Source organism: Cherax quadricarinatus, chromosome 39, assembly GCF_038502225.1.
Source record: "Cherax quadricarinatus isolate ZL_2023a chromosome 39, ASM3850222v1, whole genome shotgun sequence".
Lineage (NCBI taxonomy): Eukaryota > Metazoa > Arthropoda > Malacostraca > Decapoda > Parastacidae > Cherax > Cherax quadricarinatus.
The window spans coordinates 855,001-877,727 of NC_091330.1; the positions used below are offsets into that span (position 1 = coordinate 855,001).

Consider the following 22,727-nt stretch of genomic DNA (forward strand, 5'->3'; position numbering starts at 1 on the left):
CCCCCAGAGCGGGCAGGCCAGAGTGGCGGTCATAGGAAGCAAAGCTGTTGGCAAGACAGGTCAGTGTCAGGGGTCAGTGTCAGGGGTTAGTGTCAGGGGTCAGTGTCAGGGTCAGTGTCAGGGGTCAGTGTCGGGGGTCAGTGTCGGGGGTCAGTGTCAGGGGTCAGTGTCAGGGTCAGTGTCAGGGGTCAGTGTCAGGGGTCAGTGTCAGGGGTCAGTGTCAGGGGTCAGTGTCAGGGGTTAGTGTCAGGGTCAGTGTCAGGAGTCAGTGTCAGGGGTCAGTGTCAGGGGTCAGTGTCAGGGGTCAGTGTCAGGGGTCAGTGTCAGGGGTCAGTGTCAGGGGTCAGTGTCAGGGGTTAGTGTCAGGGGTCAGTGTCAGGGGTCAGTGTCAGGGGTTAGTGTCAGGGGTCAGTGTCAGGGGTTAGTGTCAGGGGTCAGTGTCAAAGGTCAGTGTCAGGGGTCAGTGTCAGGGGTCAGTGTCAGGGGTCAGTGGTCAGTGTTAGGGGTCAGTATCAGGGGTCAGTGTCAGGGGTTAGTGTCAGGGGTCAGTGTCAGGGTCAGTGTCAGGGGTCAGTGTCAGGGGTCAGTGTCAAGGGTCAGTGTCAGGGGTCGGTGTCAGGAGTCAGTGTCAGGGGCCAGTGTCAGGGGTCAGTGTCAGGGGTCAGTGTCAGGGGTCAGTGTCAGGGGTCAGTGTCAGGGGTCAGCGTCAGGGGTCAGGGTCAGGGGTCAGTGTCAGGGGTCAGTGTCAGGGGTCAGTGTCAGGGGTCAGGGGTCAGTGTCAGGGGTCAGTGTCAGGGGTCAGTGTCAGGGGTCAGTGTCAGGGGTCAGGGGTCAGTGCCAGGGGTCAGTGTCAGGGGTCAGTGCCAGGGGTCAGTGTCAGGGGTCAGGGGTCAGTGTCAGGGGTCAGTGTCATGGGTCAGTGTCAGGGGTCAGGGGTCAGTGTCAGGGGTCAGTGTCAGGGGTCAGTGGTCAGTGTCAGGGGTCAGGGGTCAGTGTCAGGGGTCAGTGTCAGGGGTCAGGGGTCAGTGTCAGGGGTCAGTGTCATGGGTCAGTGTCAAGGGTCAGGGGTCAGTGTCAGGGGTCAGTGTCAGGGGTCAGTGTCAGGGGTCAGTGTCAGGGGTCAGGGGTCAGTGTCAGGGGTCAGTGTCAGGGGTCAGTGTCAGGGGTCAGTGTCAGGGGTCAGGGGTCAGTGCCAGGGGTCAGTGTCAGGGGTCAGTGCCAGGGGTCAGTGTCAGGTGTCAGGGGTCAGTGTCAGGGGTCAGTGTCATGGGTCAGTGTCAGGGGTCAGGGGTCAGTGTCAGGGGTCAGTGTCAGGGGTCAGGGGTCAGTGTCAGGGGTCAGGGGTCAGTGTCAGGGGTCAGTGTCAGGGGTCAGGGGTCAGTGTCAGGGGTCAGTGTCAGGGGTCAGTGTCAAGGGTCAGGGGTCAGTGTCAGGGGTCAGTGTCAGGGGTCAGTGTCAGGGGTCAGGGGTCAGTGTCAGGGGTCAGGGGTCAGTGTCAGGGGTCAGGGGTCAGTGTCAGGGGTCAGTGTCAGGGGTCAGGGGTCAGTGTCAGGGGTCAGTGTCATGGGTCAGTGTCAGGGGTCAGGGGTCAGTGTCAGGGGTCAGTGTCAGGGGTCAGGGGTCAGTGTCAGGGGTCAGGGGTCAGTGTCAGGGGTCAGTGTCAGGGGTCAGGGGTCAGTGTCAGGGGTCAGTGTCAGGGGTCAGGGGTCAGTGTCAGGGGTCAGGGGTCAGTGTCAGGGGTCAGGGGTCAGTGTCAGGGGTGGTCATCAGTGGACACCTGGGCTCAGATAAGGTATCACAAAGCAGTTTTATCAGTATTACGTGTATTAACATATTTAGATTTTCTTATTTGTGTTATTGGTGTTTCTTTCTTCTAATCACACACACACACACACATACACACACACACACATACACACACACACACATACACACACACACACATACACACACACACACATACACACACACATACACACACACACACACACACACACACACACATACACACACACACACATACACACACACACACATACACACACACACACATACACACACACACACACACACACACACACACACACACACACACACACACACACACACACACACACACACACATACACACACACACACATACACACACACACACATACACACACACACACATACACACACACACACATACACACACACACACATACACACACACACACATACACACACACACACACACACACACACACACACACACACACACACACACACACACACACACACACACACACACACACACAAACTAGTGAGTAAACTAACAATTTCTTTTTCCTGACAGCTCTTACTGTGAGGTACCTGACGAAGAGATTCATCGGAGAATACCAGTCAGACACAGGTATGTTACTAGTCAAACACAGGTATGTTACTAGTCAGACACAGGTATGTTACTAGTCAGACACAGGTATGTTACTAGTCAGACACAGGTATGTTACTAGTCAGACACAGGTATGTTACTAGTCAGACACAGGTATGCTACTAGTCAGACACAGGTATGTTACCAGTCAGACACAGGTATGTTACTAGTCAGACACAGGTATGCTACTAGTCAGACACAGGTATGTTACCAGTCAGACACAGGTATGTTACTAGTCAGACACAGGTATGTTACTAGTCAGACACAGGTATGTTACTAGTCAGACACAGGTATGTTACTAGTCAAACACAGGTATGTTACCAGTCAGACACAGGTATGTTACTAGTCAGACACAGGTATGTTACTAGTCAAACACAGGTATGTTACCAGTCAGACACAGGTATGTTACTAGTCAGACACAGGTATGTTACTAGTCAAACACAGGTATGTTACCAGTCAGACACAGGTATGTTACTAGTCAAACACAGGTATGTTACTAGTCAAACACAGGTATGTTACTAGTCAAACACAGGTATGTTACTAGTCAGACACAGGTATGTTACTAGTCAGACACAGGTATGTTACTAGTCAGACACAGGTATGTTACTAGTCAAACACAGGTATGTTACTAGTCAAACACAGGTATGTTACCAGTCAGACACAGGTATGTTACTAGTCAGACACAGGTATGTTACTAGTCAAACACAGGTATGTTACTAGTCAAACACAGGTATGTTACCAGTCAGACACAGGTATGTTACTAGTCAGACACAGGTATGTTACTAGTCAAACACAGGTATGTTACTAGTCAAACACAGGTATGTTACTAGTCAGACACAGGTATGTTACTAGTCAAACACAGGTATGTTACTAGTCAGACACAGGTATGTTACTAGTCAAACACAGGTATGTTACTAGTCAGACACAGGTATGTTACTAGTCAGACACAGGTATGTTACTAGTCAAACACAGGTATGTTACTAGTCAGACACAGGTATGTTACTAGTCAAACACAGGTATGTTACTAGTCAAACACAGGTATGTTACTAGTCAGACACAGGTATGTTACTAGTCAGACACAGGTATGTTACTAGTCAAACACAGGTATGTTACTAGTCAAACACAGGTATGTTACTAGTCAGACACAGGTATGTTACTAGTCAAACACAGGTATGTTACTAGTCAAACACAGGTATGTTACTAGTCAGACACAGGTATGTTACTAGTCAAACACAGGTATGTTACTAGTCAGACACAGGTATGTTACTAGTCAGACACAGGTATGTTACTAGTCAGACACAGGTATGTTACTAGTCAAACACAGGTATGTTACTAGTCAAACACAGGTATGTTACTAGTCAGACACAGGTATGTTACTAGTCAAACACAGGTATGTTACTAGTCAGACATTCAAAATCATCACATAGAGGGTGGTAAGGGAAGAAAATACTCAGAACTCCAAAAAGAAACCTCCAAAGACCTCCAAGTTTTACCATGAAACATGTTTATGCCTTCTCGGAGGCTCTGGATCCGCTCTTAGTACTTCAGGTATATATAGTGCTAGAGGTGTGTGTGTATATATATATATACACACTATTTTTTTCACAGTGCTTATTATATATATATATGTATATATATATATATATATATATATATATATATATATATATATATATATATATATATATATATATATATATATATATATATTCGTCTTCCTATTCTTCTATGTCTTCCCTAAATGCCCAAACCACCACACCCCATTCTTCACTCTCTAAAATTATACCTTTTGTAACCACACACCATCTTCTAATTTCTATGCATGGTTCTCAACATGACATCTCCATTGCCTCTCGCCTCAGCCTCGCTTCAGCATTTAAAACCTATGCCTCACACCCATGTAATTGTTTTGATACCACTATTTCGCAGTCTATTTCTTTGTGAAAATGTCCCGTCTTCCCTTCCATTATCCGGGTGTGCGTGTACACTTCATGAAGGGTGGATTTTCAGAGCAGCTTGGCAGAATTATGGTGAACCACGAGGACTGGTCATGGACCGGGCCGCGGGGGTGTTGACCCCCGGAACACGCTTCAGGTAACCAGCCAGTAGATGGAGACCATCAACATGAAACCAAAGAATTTATTCTGGAATCAGGAGCTGTCAGTAGGTACTATACGACGTATGAGTACAAGAACTCATACCTCAGTCAATTAAATGAAATGATAGGCCGAGAAAGTTACCAGGAGATCAGTCATTCAGATTTGCAATTGCCCAAGATCGTAAAGGAGGAGAATGATATACAAAACCTTTTAGATATAATGAACAGATATACTGGGCCACGGCCAGAGACAATCGGTTGTCCACTGGAATCGTGTTTTCACCAGACATAGCTAGTGACCTTTTCATGGCTGGTGACAAGGAAAAATATGCCTATCAGAAAGTTTGGAGAAACTTCCACCTGCAGCAAAATTACATAGCAAAATGAAAAGACAGAACTTGAAACAATGTCCCCATGAAGAGAGTGGCTGCTGGACACGAAACATATCAAATCAAATCGAATCCTCTATTTTTTTGTACAGTGCAATGTGTAGTTTGCGCGTAATAAAATACTGTCAGTAAAATATTGTCAATAAAATACTGAAGGCAGAGAGACACGTATTTGGGCACATGCTCTTGTTACCTAGAGCAGACAGCCACATTTTGAGATATTCTAGTACATGTACTGGGTTCACTACCATAATCTTTGCCCAAAACAAATAAAGTTCCACTTGCCAGACAGCTGGAGAAAGTGTGTCGTTGTTTCACAAGCGGAAACTATTTCTGACCCATTATCATGCATCGTCGATGAACTTAGCCTGGTTCAAAATCTTTGAGGCGAATTCGGTTCTGATCATCGTCCTTCACGATGATGCTCTCTATCTCATGACTGATGCTGTGTGTGATGTCTCCTGGTAGACGTCTATTAAAAATACTGAGAGATGGAAATAAAGTTCCACCAGTGGCACACAGTGGAACACAGTGGAACACAGTGGAATACAGTCGGTATCAACATGCCATTTTTCAAGACATGGCGGGTGAAATTCTTTTCTTTAGAGTGGAAGCAGCCTACATAGAGAAAGAGAGAGAGAAGCACCAGGACCAGAGGCAGTATCATGTAACATCTGTAAAGGTGTGCTACCTGCTCACCAAGGATCACTGGGACGAGAGCCAAGGTTCAGCTGAAGTCAGCACAAGAGGAAGCTGGCAGACGCATGATTCTCCGTGCTCAGCATGCAAGCCTCAGAGGACGGATCCTGATCCATGGTCATACTGCTGATGCGCTGCAGCTTCTGAAGGAAAGCAGTGTGTACAAGAGTCCTTCAAGATATGTATCTCAGTGGGAGCGTAAGGGCTTTCTGGCGTGCTGGCGTGAGGGCGTGCTGGCGTGAGGTCGTGCTGGCGTAAGGTCGTGCTGGCGTAAGGTCGTGTTGGCATGAAGGAATGCTGGCGTGAAGGCGTGCTGGCGTGCCGGTGAGATGTGTGTAGCAGCTAGCATCAGAATAGGTAAACTGTTTATTACAGTACTTCCGGTCTCCGCTGGGCCGTCCCGTCGATGGTGGTAGTGATGGTAATGGTGGTAATGATGGTGATGGACGTAGTGATTTGCTAAGCCTTTTGGTTGCGATCCATCCACTTGTTTGAAAAAAAGTAAACTCTTTTCATCTGGTAATTTTTTTAATCTAGTCCTTGTATGCCTAGAGAACACTAAATAAATTAACCTTTGATTCCATTGAAACCTCACTTCATTTACAGGCCAAGAGCTGTCATCCTACCTCGGCTCATTTCAACGCCAGCTTAGCCCAAGGTATAACTCCGCCCTTAAAGGTGTAATTCACACAACACACGTGGTCAGCTTATCGTGTGGGTTCACAACAATTAATTACATAGTGTTGCTGGACGTTGTTTACCAGTAGTGATGGTTGCTCTGGGTCAGTTGGCCTAAGATGCGTTACAGTCAAATTGTGAAACAACTTCAGAAACCTGATAAAAACAGTGAATGAATGAGAATATAATTATATTTGCAAGACATACGTTGCATCAACCACGTACCACCAACCACGTAGCTCGATAATGACAATTGCTCACCTACAATAATACCCACAGCAGCTGCTGCCGCTGCAACAGCAGCAACAACAAAAGGAGCCGCGGCAGCAGCAGTAACAACAACAACAGCAGGATCAGCAGCAACAACAGTAGGAGCAGCAGCAGCATCAGGAACAACAGGAGCAGCAGGAGCAGCAAGACTCCCATGTCCTACATACTATGTAGGACACATGAATTCAAAAGAGGTCCAGGCAAAATGCTTTCCGGTAAAAACTGACATTTAGCAAAGAGATGCTTAATTTTCCGCTCTGTTTCGTCAGTCAAACGCTTGCTCCCACCCAAAATGAAATTTCAGAATACACATTTAGTAAATTCTCGAACTGTTTATGAAACAGCTGACGTTACAGGGACGTCGTTCAGAAGTGACAGTCATCACGCATGGCATCTTCACGATCTCGTCTTGGGCAGGTTGAGGCATCGTTCTCTGGAATTTCAAATTACAGTACTTGAAGAGTACAGTAACTCAGTATAAATTATAATCATAATTTATACTGAGAAAATAAAAGAAATTCTGTTTAACATTAAATATTTACAGTACTTCACTTGCTAATTCTAGAGACACAAGTGTCAAAGAATGAAGTAACTACCTCACTTTCCAGTGAATTTTTTAGCAACAAATTCACGACGTCCTTTCGTACGTGGCCACGGACCAAGTACACTCACCTTAATACTTATGGGTACATTTTTGGGCATGTATTAAATAATAGCATGTCTCCAAAATATTGATTAATGGAGAATATAAACCACAATTCCGTGGGTCAGACAATTTACAACTAACCCACACACCGAAAAACAAGAGGCGATATTTGAGTCTGTCAAAAAGTATTGTCAAGAAACGAGTGAAAAAAGAGGAGAGAAGAGCATTGTTCCCCATCTGATGCAACTACCAGCACTTCCTCTAGCTTAACTCCCAACACCTGTGATCCAACTTAGGTACAGAGAGGATGGAGGAGAATATGGTGACCTAGTGGATGTATAAATTTGGGATTTAAGAAAGAAAGGGTAGTAATCGTCCATGGAATGACTGGGGGGAGGGTGTGTAGAATGTTTTAAGTCGTAGAGGATTGAGTATCCAGCAGGCGTGCGTTTGTATGTTACATCATAGTTGAAACAAGTGTTAGAGTTGGAGGTACTGTTGGGTTCACTGTAGACTACGAATTAATCTGGGTTCATTTATGAAGACATTCACCAAGGCTGGAAGTGTAATGACTGCACTCTCAAGGAGGAGTGAGGATGTTGCATTTCGGGAGGTCATTTTAAATTATGATATCTATGCACTTCTCGCAAGACAGCTGTTGAACGAATAATGGTGAATGTTCCATTTTTTGTGTAGGGGAGCATCCCCCTACCTTGCTGGAAGATGATCTCACTTTTTCTTCCATTTCCATTACATAGCAGTGATGACCTTTAAGCTTCTCTGTAGAAATTTATAGATATTATTATTGTTTATTTTGCACAAGTTTTTTTTGGGGGCAGAAACTAAAAATACATTCATAATCCGATAATCCATTGAGGTAAAGTCAATTACCCATGCATAATCATTTGTATCTCTTCAGCTGAATTCCTTGTTTTCCTGAGTTCTTTGTTTTATATATTTTTCCATACTCCAGCACAGCGGTTCCCAACCTGTGGTCCGCAGACCCCTGGGGGTCTAATACTGGGGGGTCAGTGAGCCAAATTCAAAATTTCATAAGGCTGCAGTAAACAATATTTAATTACTCACGATAAGGCTAATGAAGACAGAGTGAACAAATAAGTAATCTTCTCATTCAGTATTTGTAAGGTTTAAAGGAGAGTTTTATGGACTATTTTCCTCATCCTTATAACAGTAACAAGTAGATTAGCTATCCTTTTCTTGTAGATATAATAAATGTAAAATATTTAACTACAAATGAAGAAAATAGTCTCGTGGAACTTTGGTGACACCTCACCGACACCTCACTGACACCTCACCGACACCTCACCGACACCTCACCGACATCTCACTGACACCTCACCGACACCTCACTGACACCTCACCGACACCTCACTGACACCTCACCGACACCTCACCGACACCTCACTGACACCTCACTGACACCTCACCGACACCTCACTGACACCTCACTGACACCTCACTGACACCTCACTGACACCTCACTGAGGTCAGGTTTCATTCAGTACACTTTATCAGACTTTTGGTTGTTGTGAGTAGCCAGGAGCGGTAGCCAAAGCACCGAGATATTTAATGCCATTCACTATACTACATATTTATGTGAGCCAGCTTTCTCCCAGCTGTTTTATATAAAAACAAAATACAGTACAGAAAGAGGATGAATGTGGAATCTGATCTACACTTAAAAGTGTCTGCCACTGAAATATGGAATACAGTGTTAGCAAAGCAACATCAACCATCTCATTAAACAAGTTCTTTTAATACTGCCATTTATTTAATTGCATACTCAGCTACATATGTCTTTCAACTGAGAGCTAAAACTTGGAAAACAAATTTGTTATTAGTTAATAAAATTGGCTTGTTGAGTAGACAGACCTTTCTAAAACCTGGGGTCCCTGGGAAAATTAATTTAAATAAAGGGGCCCTCTGGACAAACCATGGGCTCACTCTCTCCCTTCCATTGCTTCTTTTGCTCCTGGATATGAATTTTTCCTCTGTGTGTGTACACTAATTAGCGCAGAAGTATCATATCGGTGATATATTATCTGTGAGCGTCAAGATTTGTATAGTTTCGTGTTGTTCTCCCTTACAGACATGATCTACCGCGCCACTATGCCAGTCGACGGCTCCAAGATAGCACTGGAAATCCTCGACCTCTCCTCCAACCTGGTGAGTAGATGATTTAATTTTTCAACTAGCTTACAGTAAGAAGAGACAGAGAAATCTGAAGATAGATTAAGAGTGCGACTGAGTTATTCACGTGTAGACTGTGAGAGTATGACAGGGTACGCCCAAAAATGCAGTGAAAGGAAATAAGGAGGGCGTGTCAGGCGGGTGAGAGGATCTACGGAATAATTAACATCACAAAATATTTCGTGATCGATGCTGTTGTTTAATTTGCATTTTCGTGGGTTGACATTCAATACATTGTCGAAGCAGTTCTTCAGTCAATATTATAGTTAAAGTCTTTAATATGCTAAGAAAATGCCTGAACTGTTTTGTGCATATTTAACAAATCTTTTGTGTTCACTTATTTGTTCCGATTAAATTCATTGTTTATATTCTTTGCGCAGATTGTCACATACTGCCGTGACCCCTGCGACTTTTAACTCTCATGATATTGACCTTTATGCTTTAAAGTCAGATCCTTAACTCTAGTAACCCACTTTCATCTGTTCTGAGTTCTTTCCATGATCTTCCTTGACTCCCAGAATCCTACAATGGTCCCTGCAATCCTAATTCTCATGAGCTCCCTCCTGACTTAAGTTAACCTCTCTGATGCCTTGACTCTCTCTGGTCGTGCTCACTCCTGGTCGTGCGCACTCCTGGTCGTGCGATGTACCCAAGAGTCAGTTTTTTTCACTGTCGTAATGACTTTCTCTTTTTGAACCTGTCTGACCTTGGCGCACACACATCCATTACTCCCATTAAATGTTCCTTTTGCTCTTCCTCTTGACACGAGTAAATTCTCTGGTGACTGTTGCTATTATGACCACCACAGTGAGTGTTACTACTGTTTACCACTATCCTGACTGCCACTGTGACTGTTACTACTGCTCGAGAAGTCGAGTATTCTCAGCTTCACGTGATGTTACTCGACCTTGATCTTACTTTACCTTGAACTTGCTCGACCTTGAACTTGCAGAAACAGTTTTAAAACCTAAAACTTTACAAATTTACTTTTTTTTCACGTGTGTTCTGCATTATGTCTGTGCAGCTCACTTGACCTCCGGTGACTTCTGTTGACCTCCTGCAGGACGAGGTGGTGGTGCCGCGGGAGACGGTGGCGTGGGCAGAGGCGTGGCTGGTGGTGTACAGCATCACGTCGTGGGAGTCGTTCCGAGTGGGCGTGCGGGCGGTGGAGGCGGTGACCGCAGCTTGCGGCGCTGACCAGCCCAACCCGCCCGTGCTTATCATGGCCAACAAGAAGGATCTGGAGCATATACGACAGGTGAGCTGGTGGTGGTGGTGGTGGTGGTGGTGGTGGTGGTGGTGCTTGTGGTGGTGGTGCTGGTGGTGGTGGTGCTGGTGGTGGTGGTGCTGGTGGTGCTGGTGCTGGTGGTGCTGGTGCTGGTGGTTATTGTCGAGGTAACAACACAGTCAGTAGCACAAACTAACATTGAGCCACGAACACTCCTTAAGGCGCAAGAACTGAAGTTGGGCCAAGATGTACGAAAACTCATTCTAATTGTTGCTTACTGTCTCTATGGCATCGTTTGTGACAAGCAAATAAAAATATACAGTACCACCCACAACAAATGCCTGTCACTACTCACAAAACAAATGCCTGCCACAACTCACAAAACAAATGCCTGCTACAAGTCACCATACAAACTGTAATATAAATACCCACAATTATTTACCCTGAAAATAAGAATTACTCATTTGTGAAGCAAGACTACATGATAACATAACTCACAATTTTGTCAGATCCTAGTTAACCACTCCAGCCCTTAGCTAACTACTCCAGGTCCAGTTAACCACTCCAGGTAATAGTTAACTACTCCAGGTACTAGTTAACTACTCCAGGTACTAGTTAACTACTCCAGGCCTGAGTTCACTACTACTCCAGGCCTTAGTTAACTACTCCAGGCCTTAGTTAACCAATCCAGGTACTAGTTAACTACTCTAGGTCCTAGTTAACTATCCCAGGCCTTAGTTAACTACTCCAGGCGCTAATTAACTACGCCAGGCACAGGGACTTCTAAGCAGGGACGGTGCGGACCCAGTCATAAGCTGCCAATAGTCTTTGAAAACAGAGCCAGCATGGTGAGGTGGCTCCTTCGTCCCATCACTGACTCCTTCCCCAACCCTGCCCACCAAGCAGGAAGAAATGAGCGTTAGCCTAATGTTGTGAGTTGCATCCAAGAATAATAATAATAATAATAATAATAAATAATAATAATAATAATAATAATAATAATAATAATAATAATAATAATAATAATCTTTATTCCTACAAGTACAAGATACAACTTATGTAGACCATAGCTGACATCAGTGACATACTACTTTATAGAAAGCCCCTGGTTATGCGGAGCATTTCGGGCTACTTAGGTTAATTTTGTCCCCAGGATGAGACCCACATCAGTCGGCTAACACCCAGGTACCTACTTACTGCTAAGTGAGCAGGGACAGCAGGTATCTTAAGGAAACACGCCCAAATGTTTTCACCCGTACCGGGGATCGAACCACGGACCTCAGTGTGTGAGGTGAGTACACTCACACCAGGAAGTGTGGTAGTATGCCTCAGACAGGGCTGCGCTCTGAAATATGCTGACGGACGTTAAAAGTTATTAGCCTCTAAATTCAAGGGTAATTGTATGTATTCTTCTTGCTGTTATATAAATAGTTTATATTTGGATCCACTCAGCAATTCTTCTATATAAATGTATATAGAAATGTTGAAGCAGAACAAAATCCTTAGGAGTGAGAGTGAAGGTAATGAAGCAACAACGTAGCAAGTTGGTGGTTGTGGCACCGACCCTCACTTGTTACACGTGAAGGCCACTGTTACTCAAGGTCCTGTTTTTGTCTAGCTAGGTAAAAAAAAATAGAGACAAAGATGGGGATGGGTGGAGGTGCACAGCCGTCTTCCATGTTTATGTACCCCTGTTGGGTCCTGGCCCTGTCTCTTAGTTTACTGTTCGCCAGCGTCACTCCTTTCTAGCTTCATGGACTCTTTCATACTCACTGTTACTGTATCTTAAAAACTACATAGGGAGCCTGGCTCCTCTACTTCCTCGTCTGGGACACTCCACTTCCTGTCCATCCTGAGGCTGAAGAAATACTTCCTGACATCCTTGTGACTCACCCGTGTGTTTTATCGCTTTTGAAATATGGTAATGTCCACGTCTAGTGGAAAAATGACAGTAGGATCGCGTTGTAAAATTTTGGAAAATAAGTATTCGTCCGCTCTTGCGCGAAATCCGGCTAGATCGCGCAGTGCCATATTTCCGCTCTGCGGGCGCTAGGACGGCCCCAGACGTCCATTATGATCTACCTGATGATCGTGGAAGAATTTCTATTAAAGCGCAGGATGACCAGTATACGTAAAATATGTGTTTTGGTTAAAATTTAATGAAAAATTGTATCTGCGTCTGGCAATATATTTATAAACCGACTTTAATTTATTCTTGGCTACTCTCTCTTTTCTGCCCTAACGTTACTTGTGAACACTCACACTGGCAGTTGTTTTGTCTCTCACCCACCTGGTGTACCTCACCTGGTGTACCTCACCTGGTGTACCTCACTCATCTGGTGTGCCTCACCCACCTAGTGTACCTCACCCACCTGGTGTACCTCACTCATCTGGTGTGCCTCACCCACCTAGTGTACCTCACCCACCTGGTGTACCTCACTCACCTGGTATACCTCACTCATTAGGTGTACATTACCCACCTGGTGTACCTCATTCACCTGGTGTACCCCACTCACCTGGTGTACCCCACTCACCTGGTGTACCTCACTCACCTGGTGTACCCCACCCACCTGGTGTCTCTCACCCACTTGATGTGCCCCACCCACCTGGTGTACCCCACCTGGTGTACTTCACCCACGTGTACCCCACCTGGTGTACTTCACCCATATGATGTACCCCACCTGGTGTACCCCACTCACCTGGTGTCTCACCCGCCTTGTGTACCCCATCCACCTGGTGTACCTCACCTGGTGTATCTCACCCACCTGGTGTACCTCATTCACCTGGTGTACCTCACCCACCTGGTGTACCTCACCCACCTGGTGTACCTCACCCACCTGGTGTACCCCACTCACCTGGTGTACCCCACCCACCTGGTGTACCTCACCCACCTGGTGTATCTCACCCACCTGGTGTACCTCACTCACCTGGTGTACCTCACCAGGTGGATGAAGTACACCAGAATTGGCTGGTATCCAGCCAGTCCTGGTTTATGTTAACTACCTGTGGCTGTGACTCCAGCAACACCGCTCTACCTATCCTCCCTCCTCTCCTTCCCTAGTTATCACCCTTCCCTTTGTTTTCCCTTGTTTCCATCCCCAATTACAGAGTACAAGTAGGCAGCGCGTATAGCGCTCAGCAGACGGAGGATCGAGCCTCCACCATTTCTTGCGCTAAATAACCCACATTGATTTAGTGCTTATCATGAATTATTAAATATTAATATCCTTCCTCAGTTATCATCCTCTCCTTCCCTACTTATCTTCTGTCTTCTAAGGTTATTGTTCTTCCCTTGTTATCCTTGGCTCCTTCACTAGTAATATTCACAAGGGTTGGTCTCATGACTCATGAAATCGTAATAACACAATTCAAACAAACGACGGAACGAGTGGGATTTGAATCCGTGGCAACTGAGTCCTGAAACTCGCAGGCCAGTGCGCTAGCCACTTGGGTGGTGCTCTAACAGAGTGGTTAACGCACTGGCCAGTTCCCTGATTTGTTTTAAAGGATCAGTTTCTTGGATTTTACTTCTTTCTTTCACCGAGACTAATATTCCTTTGAAAATTCTTAAATCTTATGTTCCTCTGTTTCTTTGTTATCAGCTGGTATTGACAGCTGGTGTGTGGCCAGCTGTCTGAGCATCACTTGTTAAAAGGTCGCGTCTTTAGTGGTACACGATAGCTAAATTGGAATTTTTTTTAATGTTTTTTTCCATACGTAAATCATTCGTATTTGCGATTTTTTCCTGTGATCTAAAGCCTATTGTCTGAATAGTGATGGACAAGCTGCAAGTAGCTTGTCCATCACTATTCAAGAATAATCCAAAAACAATGAGTCTATGGGGGACTAAAGCAAACTCTAAAGTATATATATATATATATATATATATATATATATATATATATATATATATATATATATATATATATACTGATTCGCACCTGTCCAAGTGTACACGAGGTGTGGGTCCCAGTGTCCACACCTCAAGTGTACATGAGGTGTGGGTCCCAGTGCCCACACCTCAAGTGTACATGAGGTGTGGGTCCCAGTGCCCACACCTCAAGTGTACATGAGGTGTGGGTCCCAGTGCCCACACCTCAAGTGTACACGGGGTGTGGCTCCCAGTGCCTACACCTCAAGTGTACATGAGGTGTGGCTCCCAGTGCCCACACCTCAAGTGTACATGAGGTGTGGCTCCCAGTGCCCACACCTCAAGTGTACATGAGGTGTGGCTCCCAGTGCCCACACCTCAAAAGATATTATTCATCAGGATGTTTACAATGTTTTCTCTCTCTTTGGCAGCAGTGTTTCTATGTGCTTAATTGTCCACTTATTGAGGAATACAGACAGCATAATAACCTATGTGACATGTCAAGATATCTTATTAATGAAAATAAGATACCAGATATACTAAGCAAATTTCCTAAATTTGCTTGTAACAAATAAGTGAACTATAGATATGCAGATATAAATCCATATGTATTCCTGTTAACCCTTTGGGGCCTAGTTCCTAGGCCTTTTGTGTATCCATATGCTCTCGCGCTACCGTCCACAGGATGGATATGGGGTGCACAATAAACTAGCCACTTCGGTGGCAAAATCTAATCTTTGGCATCAGTGTTTTGTGGACACTGTGGGAAGGTTCCATACTGAACGTTCCTGGCTTCAGTGACATACTGATTATTAAATATCTCTACAATGACTCATCTGGTTTATCTAAAAAATAAAAATTGTGATATGGTTGGGTTCCAGCTCTTGATCCTCTTAAGAAAGTTAAGCTACAGCTGCGGGCCCCGATAATAATATGCTTAAATGCATTTGAAGAATTAAATCTTAAGTTTTAGAGCCTGACATAAGGACCTCAAATTTTAGCTGTTTGAGAGGGTTGGCCTTGAGCTATAGGGCCTTTTTAAGGGGGTCCAGCTCCGACAGTTTATAATTAAATACTCAATATTTAGTATCAGGTGAATGAACTATCCAGCCATTATGAAACTTTAAATGTGTTTGAGGGGATTATGTTCCGATTCCTGGGTCTATTCCCCTCAAGGGAGGTTCTTTGACGCTGCTGAGGGGCTCTTGATCTAGAGAATTGGATCTGTGCTCCGGTTCCCTGAATTGAGCCTGAATTCCTTCCATCCCCCCACCCACATGCGCTGTATAATCCTACGGGTTTAGCACTCCCCCGGATTGTAATAATAGTAATCCTGGGTCTATTGACACACACACACACACACACACACACACACACACACACACACACACACACAGTATATTGTGAATGTGTGATTTATCAATATATGGCAACCTGTTATCGTAGCATAGAATTTATTACTAAGCAATTACTTGCTTCAGATTCTAATAGTGTCCTCCCTGGCAGGTCCCTGAGAGTGAGGGCAGGAAACTAGCTGACCAGTACGGCTGCAGGTTCGTCGAGGTGTCAGCTGCTGAGATGGTGTCACAGGTGCGTGAGTTATGAGGAACCTGGGGTCATCAGGGACCTGGGTCATCAGGGACCTGAGCCATCAGGGATCCTGGATTACCGTCTCTTCATGTTCTAGGACTTCAACTTTTTTCAAAGTCATGCTCACTTAATGTTTACATTGGTTTGTTTTACTGTTGTTCAGTGGAGTATTGTTTACTAAAACTGCTGTTGTTTTAGTCCCTGCAACTGTTATTGTTATCGCTATGTAATCTATAATTTACCCTGTTTCCAGGTTTGTCAATTCTTCAAAGCTAATTGGTTTTGTATTAGAAGTACCACAACACTTACTCCATATTCTGTCTCATTTTCTGGAATGGGAGGGAAACCTTTCCAGCACAGTTTCAGTGTTATAAAAGCGTGGAACAATTACGTACATTATATAAGGAACTGATATACTTTACAGTCAGTATTTTATCCAGTTTGTTTCAAGAGTGTCTCTGAGATTAAAGACCACAGTAACATATTCTTGGGAGACTCCTCTTCTTTCCTGGGGGCCACACCTGATCCTCTGGGCTTCCATCTGTTTTTCTTCGTCTTTCCATTTTCACTCCTTTCTATTTCCTCACCTCACCTTACTTTTATTTTATGTTTCTTATTTTGTTTTCCCTATCCGCCTTCTTATTTTAAATCTTTACCTCTCTTTAGCTTCCAGTCAGTTTATCATCTATCTCAGTTATCTTCACTGGACCATTTTCCTTATGTGGCTGCCTTTTTTCCTTTACGCATTTCAATTTACTAGCTAAGAGCTGTTATCTTACCTCAGCTCCTTTCAAATTCACCCCTTTCTAAGATAAATTAGTCTAAAATCCCCTAGGACATGACCCACAACAGTCGGCTAACACCCATGTATCTATTTACTATAATATTTTTGTGATGCATCTCTGTCCGGTAGGGCCTGATAGAGACCCATTGTAACCTCTGTAATTTTCTGGATTTTGCGCTACAGCTCACAGGATGAGCTGCGGGTGCACAACAAACTAGCCACCCGGTAACGGTTACGATCTTGGACCGTAACTCAACCCTCTCTAGCCCTAGCAAGCAGGGTGTGCCCTCTAGTCCTAGCTGACTGGGTGAACTCTCTAGTTCTAGCAGGCAGGGTGAGCCCTCTAGTCCTAGCTGGCAGGGTGTGTCCTCTGGTCCTATGAGGCAGGGTGAGACCTCTATTCCTAGCTGGCAGGGTGGGTCCTCTAGTCCTATGAGGCAGGGTGAGACCTCTAGTCCTAGCTGGCAGGGTGAGCCTTAAAAGCCTATTTTTTTAATTCCTTCTCTTTATCCATGTGTTTTCTGTGTGCCTCTCATTCAAAATACTTTCTCTCATAGCTATGTAATAATTAGGTAACAGGAAACGTGAGAAAATATTAAGACCTTTCTTATTGCTACGTCATCAGGAATTTTATGAAGCTAATATAAACAATATTGGATTAATAAAGCTCGAATAACTTCCTAGAGGTAATTTAGGATATTAATAAAACTGTGACAAACAATGAGAGGAAATAACCTGTTGAGAGCGAAACGAAGCAGTAATAAATGTCTCATTTTCTCGTGTGTCTTTTTACCTAACACATTGTTACTCATTGTACCAATATTAAATAGTTATTCAATGCGCAGGTGAACGACTCCATTGATGGGTTGCTGCGCCAGGTGTCGCAGCTCAAGGGACAGACGTCTCCTAGGCTGCGCAAGCTTAGCGTCTCTAAGATGTTCAACCAATTGATGAACCTTAGCAGTGGAGGCAGCGGTCACCAGGACCACAGACCTGTCATGCCTCGTGTCTCCCTCAGGGACAGAACCAGGAAGAGAGGTCATATTCGTCAGAGCTGAGGTCAGCACCTGGTGAAACGAGGAGGTCATGTGTCTGTGTCAGCGTGCTGGAGCCACCTTCCCTGCACTTCCAGGCTCTTTCGATCAACTCTTTAGTGTTTTCAGTCGTGCTGACAGTTTGCTAGGTGGAGTCTGACGCGATGATAGATATTTGCTAACATTTCCTTTCTATGTGAGATTATCTGCGCAGGGAAGCTGTAATCTAGGTTCACCTATGTTGAGACAGGGTCAGACAACAACAGATGTTCTGTTAAACCATTCACAAATTCTTTGACCATATTAAGAATACAGATGAGCAGCTTCGGTATGACGGAGACGAATTATTAAATAATTTTTTTAACACACCGGCAATCTCTCAATGAGGTACTGCTTGGTGAAACACTCTTTCCCTCACTGTTTTGCCAGAATTGTGTTTGACATCACAGTTCAGATGACCCTCCGAACTGCCACATCTCCGCCCCTCCGTCAGAGTGTAGGCACTGTACTTCCCACCTCCAGGACTCAACGCGTGTACACCAAATGTAGTTAAATTTATAACAGTGCAAATTTCAAATGAGCTGTAAGTAAGGTGGGTGATGGCGGCAGTTATTAGTGTCTGGGAGGAGCTCATCTTATTGTTGCTCGAAAGATTTTCAGATTCACTTTACAAATTTGTCTCTTCTGTACGGCAGTGTATTGAAGGCTCTAGTGCAGGATAATAAAACTCGTGTGTGTGTTATTTGTTTATTTATTTATGTATCTATTTATTTATATAGTCATATTATAGGATATGATACTTCAAAAAGCAGAAATAATATTTCATCTTACACTGAATGGCTATTGTCTGATCTCAAGACTTCATGCCCAGAGACTCTCATGGAAGCTGTATTTCTTGATTAGTCAAGAGTCTTATTGAGACAAATGAAGGAGTGAATATTCTGTAGTACTTCTATTTTAACTTTGAATTAAACCACGAGATAAAGGAATATTGCTCAAATATTTCTTGACAGAAACTGCATGAACACAGTAGTATGTTGTCTCTTACTGGAAAATATTACACATGATATTTTTCTTGTGCAGACCTTTTTTGCATGGAGGGCCTCCATTTTTTTTCAAGACAATTTCCGATTATATGACTGAAAAAAAAGTCTTGTTTGTTAGATATTTGATAGTTAGGGTTCCCTCTCATGTATATACACTACTATGGTTTACTTCATTCCTATCACCGACTTAATATTGACATATACAGCCTGAATAAATGATACCCGGGCAAATGGTGACTATTGTTTTTTGCCAGAAGTAAATTTGTGCTTCGTTGCTCTTGGTTATGTTTTCGTTGTTGGCCAGAACGTACAATGGGGAGAAAGGGAGGATTCTGAATGTCTCTCTTCCACTGAGTATTCCAGGGAAGTGAAGTATGTAACTGAATTGTATCTTAAAAAAGTATGTAATGTGTGATGGAAAGAAAGGCAAAGTGTCCACCACCAGCCATGGTCAAGCAGACTGTCACCCTCCGCTCACAACTGACAGATGCTGGGGTCGAACCCCAGACGAGGTGGGACGTATGGGCAAGTTTCTTAAGCTCTAACTTTAAGTTCTGTTTATATAAAGCAATCTAAGATTCAGTGAATTAGAGTATTTATTCAAGATTTTACAGTCACTGGAGTTTAAAGGGTGATTTAAAGAAAATGAATGCTTCCGAATTTCGGAGTAAGATGGGTAACTTAACAAGTGTTGTCCCTTCTACCTAGCAGTAGATAGATTTATGTAAGTTAGGTTACGATTACTTGCTGTATCCTCAGGGAGGACGTTCATAAGGACCTCAATGGAATTATAAGCCACGCTGCTTGACTTTCCTAAATTACCCTGGCTTATCCTAACCCTCCAGGATTAATATTCCAACTCAAGTGTCCCGTGGTCTGGTAAGCAACGCTCTCGCCTCACACACGAGTGTCCGTGGCTCGATCCCCGGCAAGGGTGAAAACACTGGGCGTGTTTCCTTACACTTACTGTCCCCTTTCACCTAGCAAGTAGGTACCCGGGTGCTAGTCGACTGGTGTGGGTAGCATCCTGGGGGACAAGATTGAGGACCACAATGGAAATAAGACAGACAATCCCTTGATGACTCACTGCCTTTCTTGGGTTATCCTGGGTGGATAACCCTCCGGGGTTAAAAATCCGAAGAAAATCTTATCTACTGTGCTTCTTTCTTCCAACTCCACTGATATAAAAAAAACGAAATATACGAACTGACATTCTTGAAGAAATGTCATCATGTCAATTGTAAATCAGTTGTGATGTTGCTGAATAAGATGATCCATTTGTCAGCATAATTTTTTTATTATTTTACCCTTGAGTCTCACATGTCGAACTGACCACTAGATTTTAATTCAAATTCAAATTCAAATTCAAAGTTTATTCTCTATAAGGATTACAATGCTGAGTTTACAGAAATTTGGTTATTGTGTGGTTTACATGTAGTAAAATTGTGGTTGTTAGTGAATATAACGAAATAATGTGCTTCTACATCGAATTTTTTTGGAATTTTCTTAAACTGTGGAAGTACTCAGGAGAAAACCAAGACTATAATGTATACAGTGACATGTGTATGTCTGTGTATGTACACCGAGAGGTGTATATTTGTGTGTATATTGGTCAGAAAAGTTTAGGTGTGGAAGTATTTTTACCCGTTATTGTAGAGCTGTGATTCAACCTTATTGACCTTCGTGGAGTCGACAGTCTTGAAACCTAACAAACCATTAAGTGGAAGATGGAAAAATAGTTATATTTTATACCCGGAAGCTGGTATCCCAGGCACTGTGAAGGTGCTGGCACTGTGAAGGTGCTGGCACTGTGAGGGTGCTGGCACTGTGAGGGTGCTGGCACTGTGAAGGTGGTGCTGACACTGTGAAGGTGCTGGCACTGTGAGGGTGCTGGCACTGTGAAGGTGCTGGCACTGTGAGGGCGCTGGCACTGTAAAGGTGCTGGCACTGTGAAAGTGCTGACACTGTTAAGGTGCTGGCACTGTAAAGGTGCTGGCACTGCGAAGGTGCTGGCACTGTGAAGGTGCTGGCACTATGAAGGTGCTGACACTGTGAAGGTGCTGGCACTGTGAAGGCGCTGACACTGTGAATGTGTTGGCACTGTGAAGGTGCTGGCACTGTGAAGGTGCTGGCACTGTGGAGGTGGTGCTGGCACTGTGAAGGTGCTGGCACTGTGGAGGTGGTGCTGACACTGTAAGGTAAGCGTGCATTTTCTTATTACATTCGTCAGTGAAAAACAACTGGCACGGTGCGTGTGTTTTACCTGGAGTTTACCTGGAGAGAGTTCCGGGGGTCAACGTGGTTGGCTGTGTGTTGTAGACGCGGGAATCTATACCACATGCTTACTTACTTACATGCATGTGGTGTTATAGGCGAGGTGTTATAGCCGAGGTGTCTAGTAAGACACATGATATGTGGTAACGCTGTCACCACAACGTATCAGTCAGGTCGACGTGACCTGGTGTAGGTGCTGACCTGGCTCATCTTGCAGGTTCCCTAGTCATTAGGGAAAAAAAAGGACTGAATTCTAACCTAATTATCCGTGCCCAGTAACGAAAACAGCTTTGTGGCAACTACTGAGCTGGTAACATAAAAAAATTTTTTTAAGGAAACAGGACATAGCAGTGTTAGTGTTGTCATGAACTATTTCTTGTTTTTCGATGGTACAAAAGAGAAAAGATAAGAATGATGTGGACACCCAGGGGACGATGCAGCCTTGTTTTAGATGTACAGACATATGGTGGTAGTGTTTAATAAGGAGAAAACCATGAACCCCGAGTGCTTGTGGAGCTGAGAATTACCTTCGTCTCCACACCTCTCTGTCAACAGGATATAAAATGATTAATCTATAGATTATTTACTAATTCACGCATTCTTATTTTTGCACTTGGTTTTTTTGACATCTTTAACGTGTTAGTCAAACATATTTACGAGTTTTTCTTTTGTTTTGGTGATGATTTTGGGTGTAATAATATAAGCAACACTAATGTTGCACTACAGAACACAAGATCACAACTTGGAAATTATTGTCATGTTGAAAATCCAGGCTGGACCGACATGGTGTCCGGTGTTTGTGACTTTCTAATTATCCTGAAGTCTATTTATTCCGTCAGCTTCTACATGTTTAAAATTTTAAGTCATATGCGTACCGCTGCATTTTATAAATCACTTACAATTGAAGGTTAGGAGGACGAAATGACAAAATTTGAAATCAATCAGAAGAGCATGTGATTCAATTTTATGAAAAACACCAGTAATTCTTAATGTTAAACTACTTACTCTTGCTGGTCAATAACTATTAGCCATGTTTTAATGTAGAGTGGCATAAATCATCCCCAGACTGAGTTAATGGCGTGTTTGAGTCCTTCCAACGAGGATTTAAACCAAATTGCTTAAGGGACTTTCTTGGCATAATTGTAGGACTAAGCATTGTGATGTTAAAAGTATATTATGACAATGGTCCTTTAAATAATGTGTATTGTTGAGCTTATTAGCCGCACTACTATGTACATATTAATAAACTTTTTTTGATAAAGTGTGTTTTTGTTTTCCTGTTAATACTATTGAATGTTTCTGAAAGTTGAGGAACATCACATCTGTGGGGATTTTGTTCCTTTTTTTTTTTGTTTGTAAATGTAGTTGAAAATCTTCGTTAGATTTGTTAGGCAAAATCTTTTCTTAGAAAAGCCCGACACTGTTCAACTGCCTCCCAGCATACATAAGGGGGATTACCAATAGACCCCTGGCTGTCTTCAAGAAGGCACTGGACG

General features: G+C 43.8%; 1 protein-coding gene across 4 annotated transcripts in view; it reads left to right on the top strand.

Annotated features, from left to right (window-relative positions):
- LOC128696260 (ras-related and estrogen-regulated growth inhibitor-like protein) overlaps positions 1-22,492 on the top strand; it is a 46,098-nt gene extending 23,606 nt beyond the window's left edge. For all 4 annotated transcript variants that reach the window (XM_070092249.1, XM_070092250.1, XM_070092248.1 and 1 more), the window contains 6 exons: positions 1-59; positions 2,339-2,395; positions 9,304-9,380; positions 10,468-10,662; positions 16,010-16,093; positions 17,723-22,492. The exon at positions 1-59 is cut by the window's left edge and continues 21 nt beyond it. In XM_070092249.1, coding sequence (XP_069948350.1) covers positions 1-59; positions 2,339-2,395; positions 9,304-9,380; positions 10,468-10,662; positions 16,010-16,093; positions 17,723-17,935 — 685 coding nt within the window. In that variant the 3' untranslated portion in view covers positions 17,936-22,492. The remainder of the gene's footprint in view (positions 60-2,338; positions 2,396-9,303; positions 9,381-10,467; positions 10,663-16,009; positions 16,094-17,722) is intronic.
- The last annotated feature ends 235 nt before the right edge of the window (positions 22,493-22,727 follow it).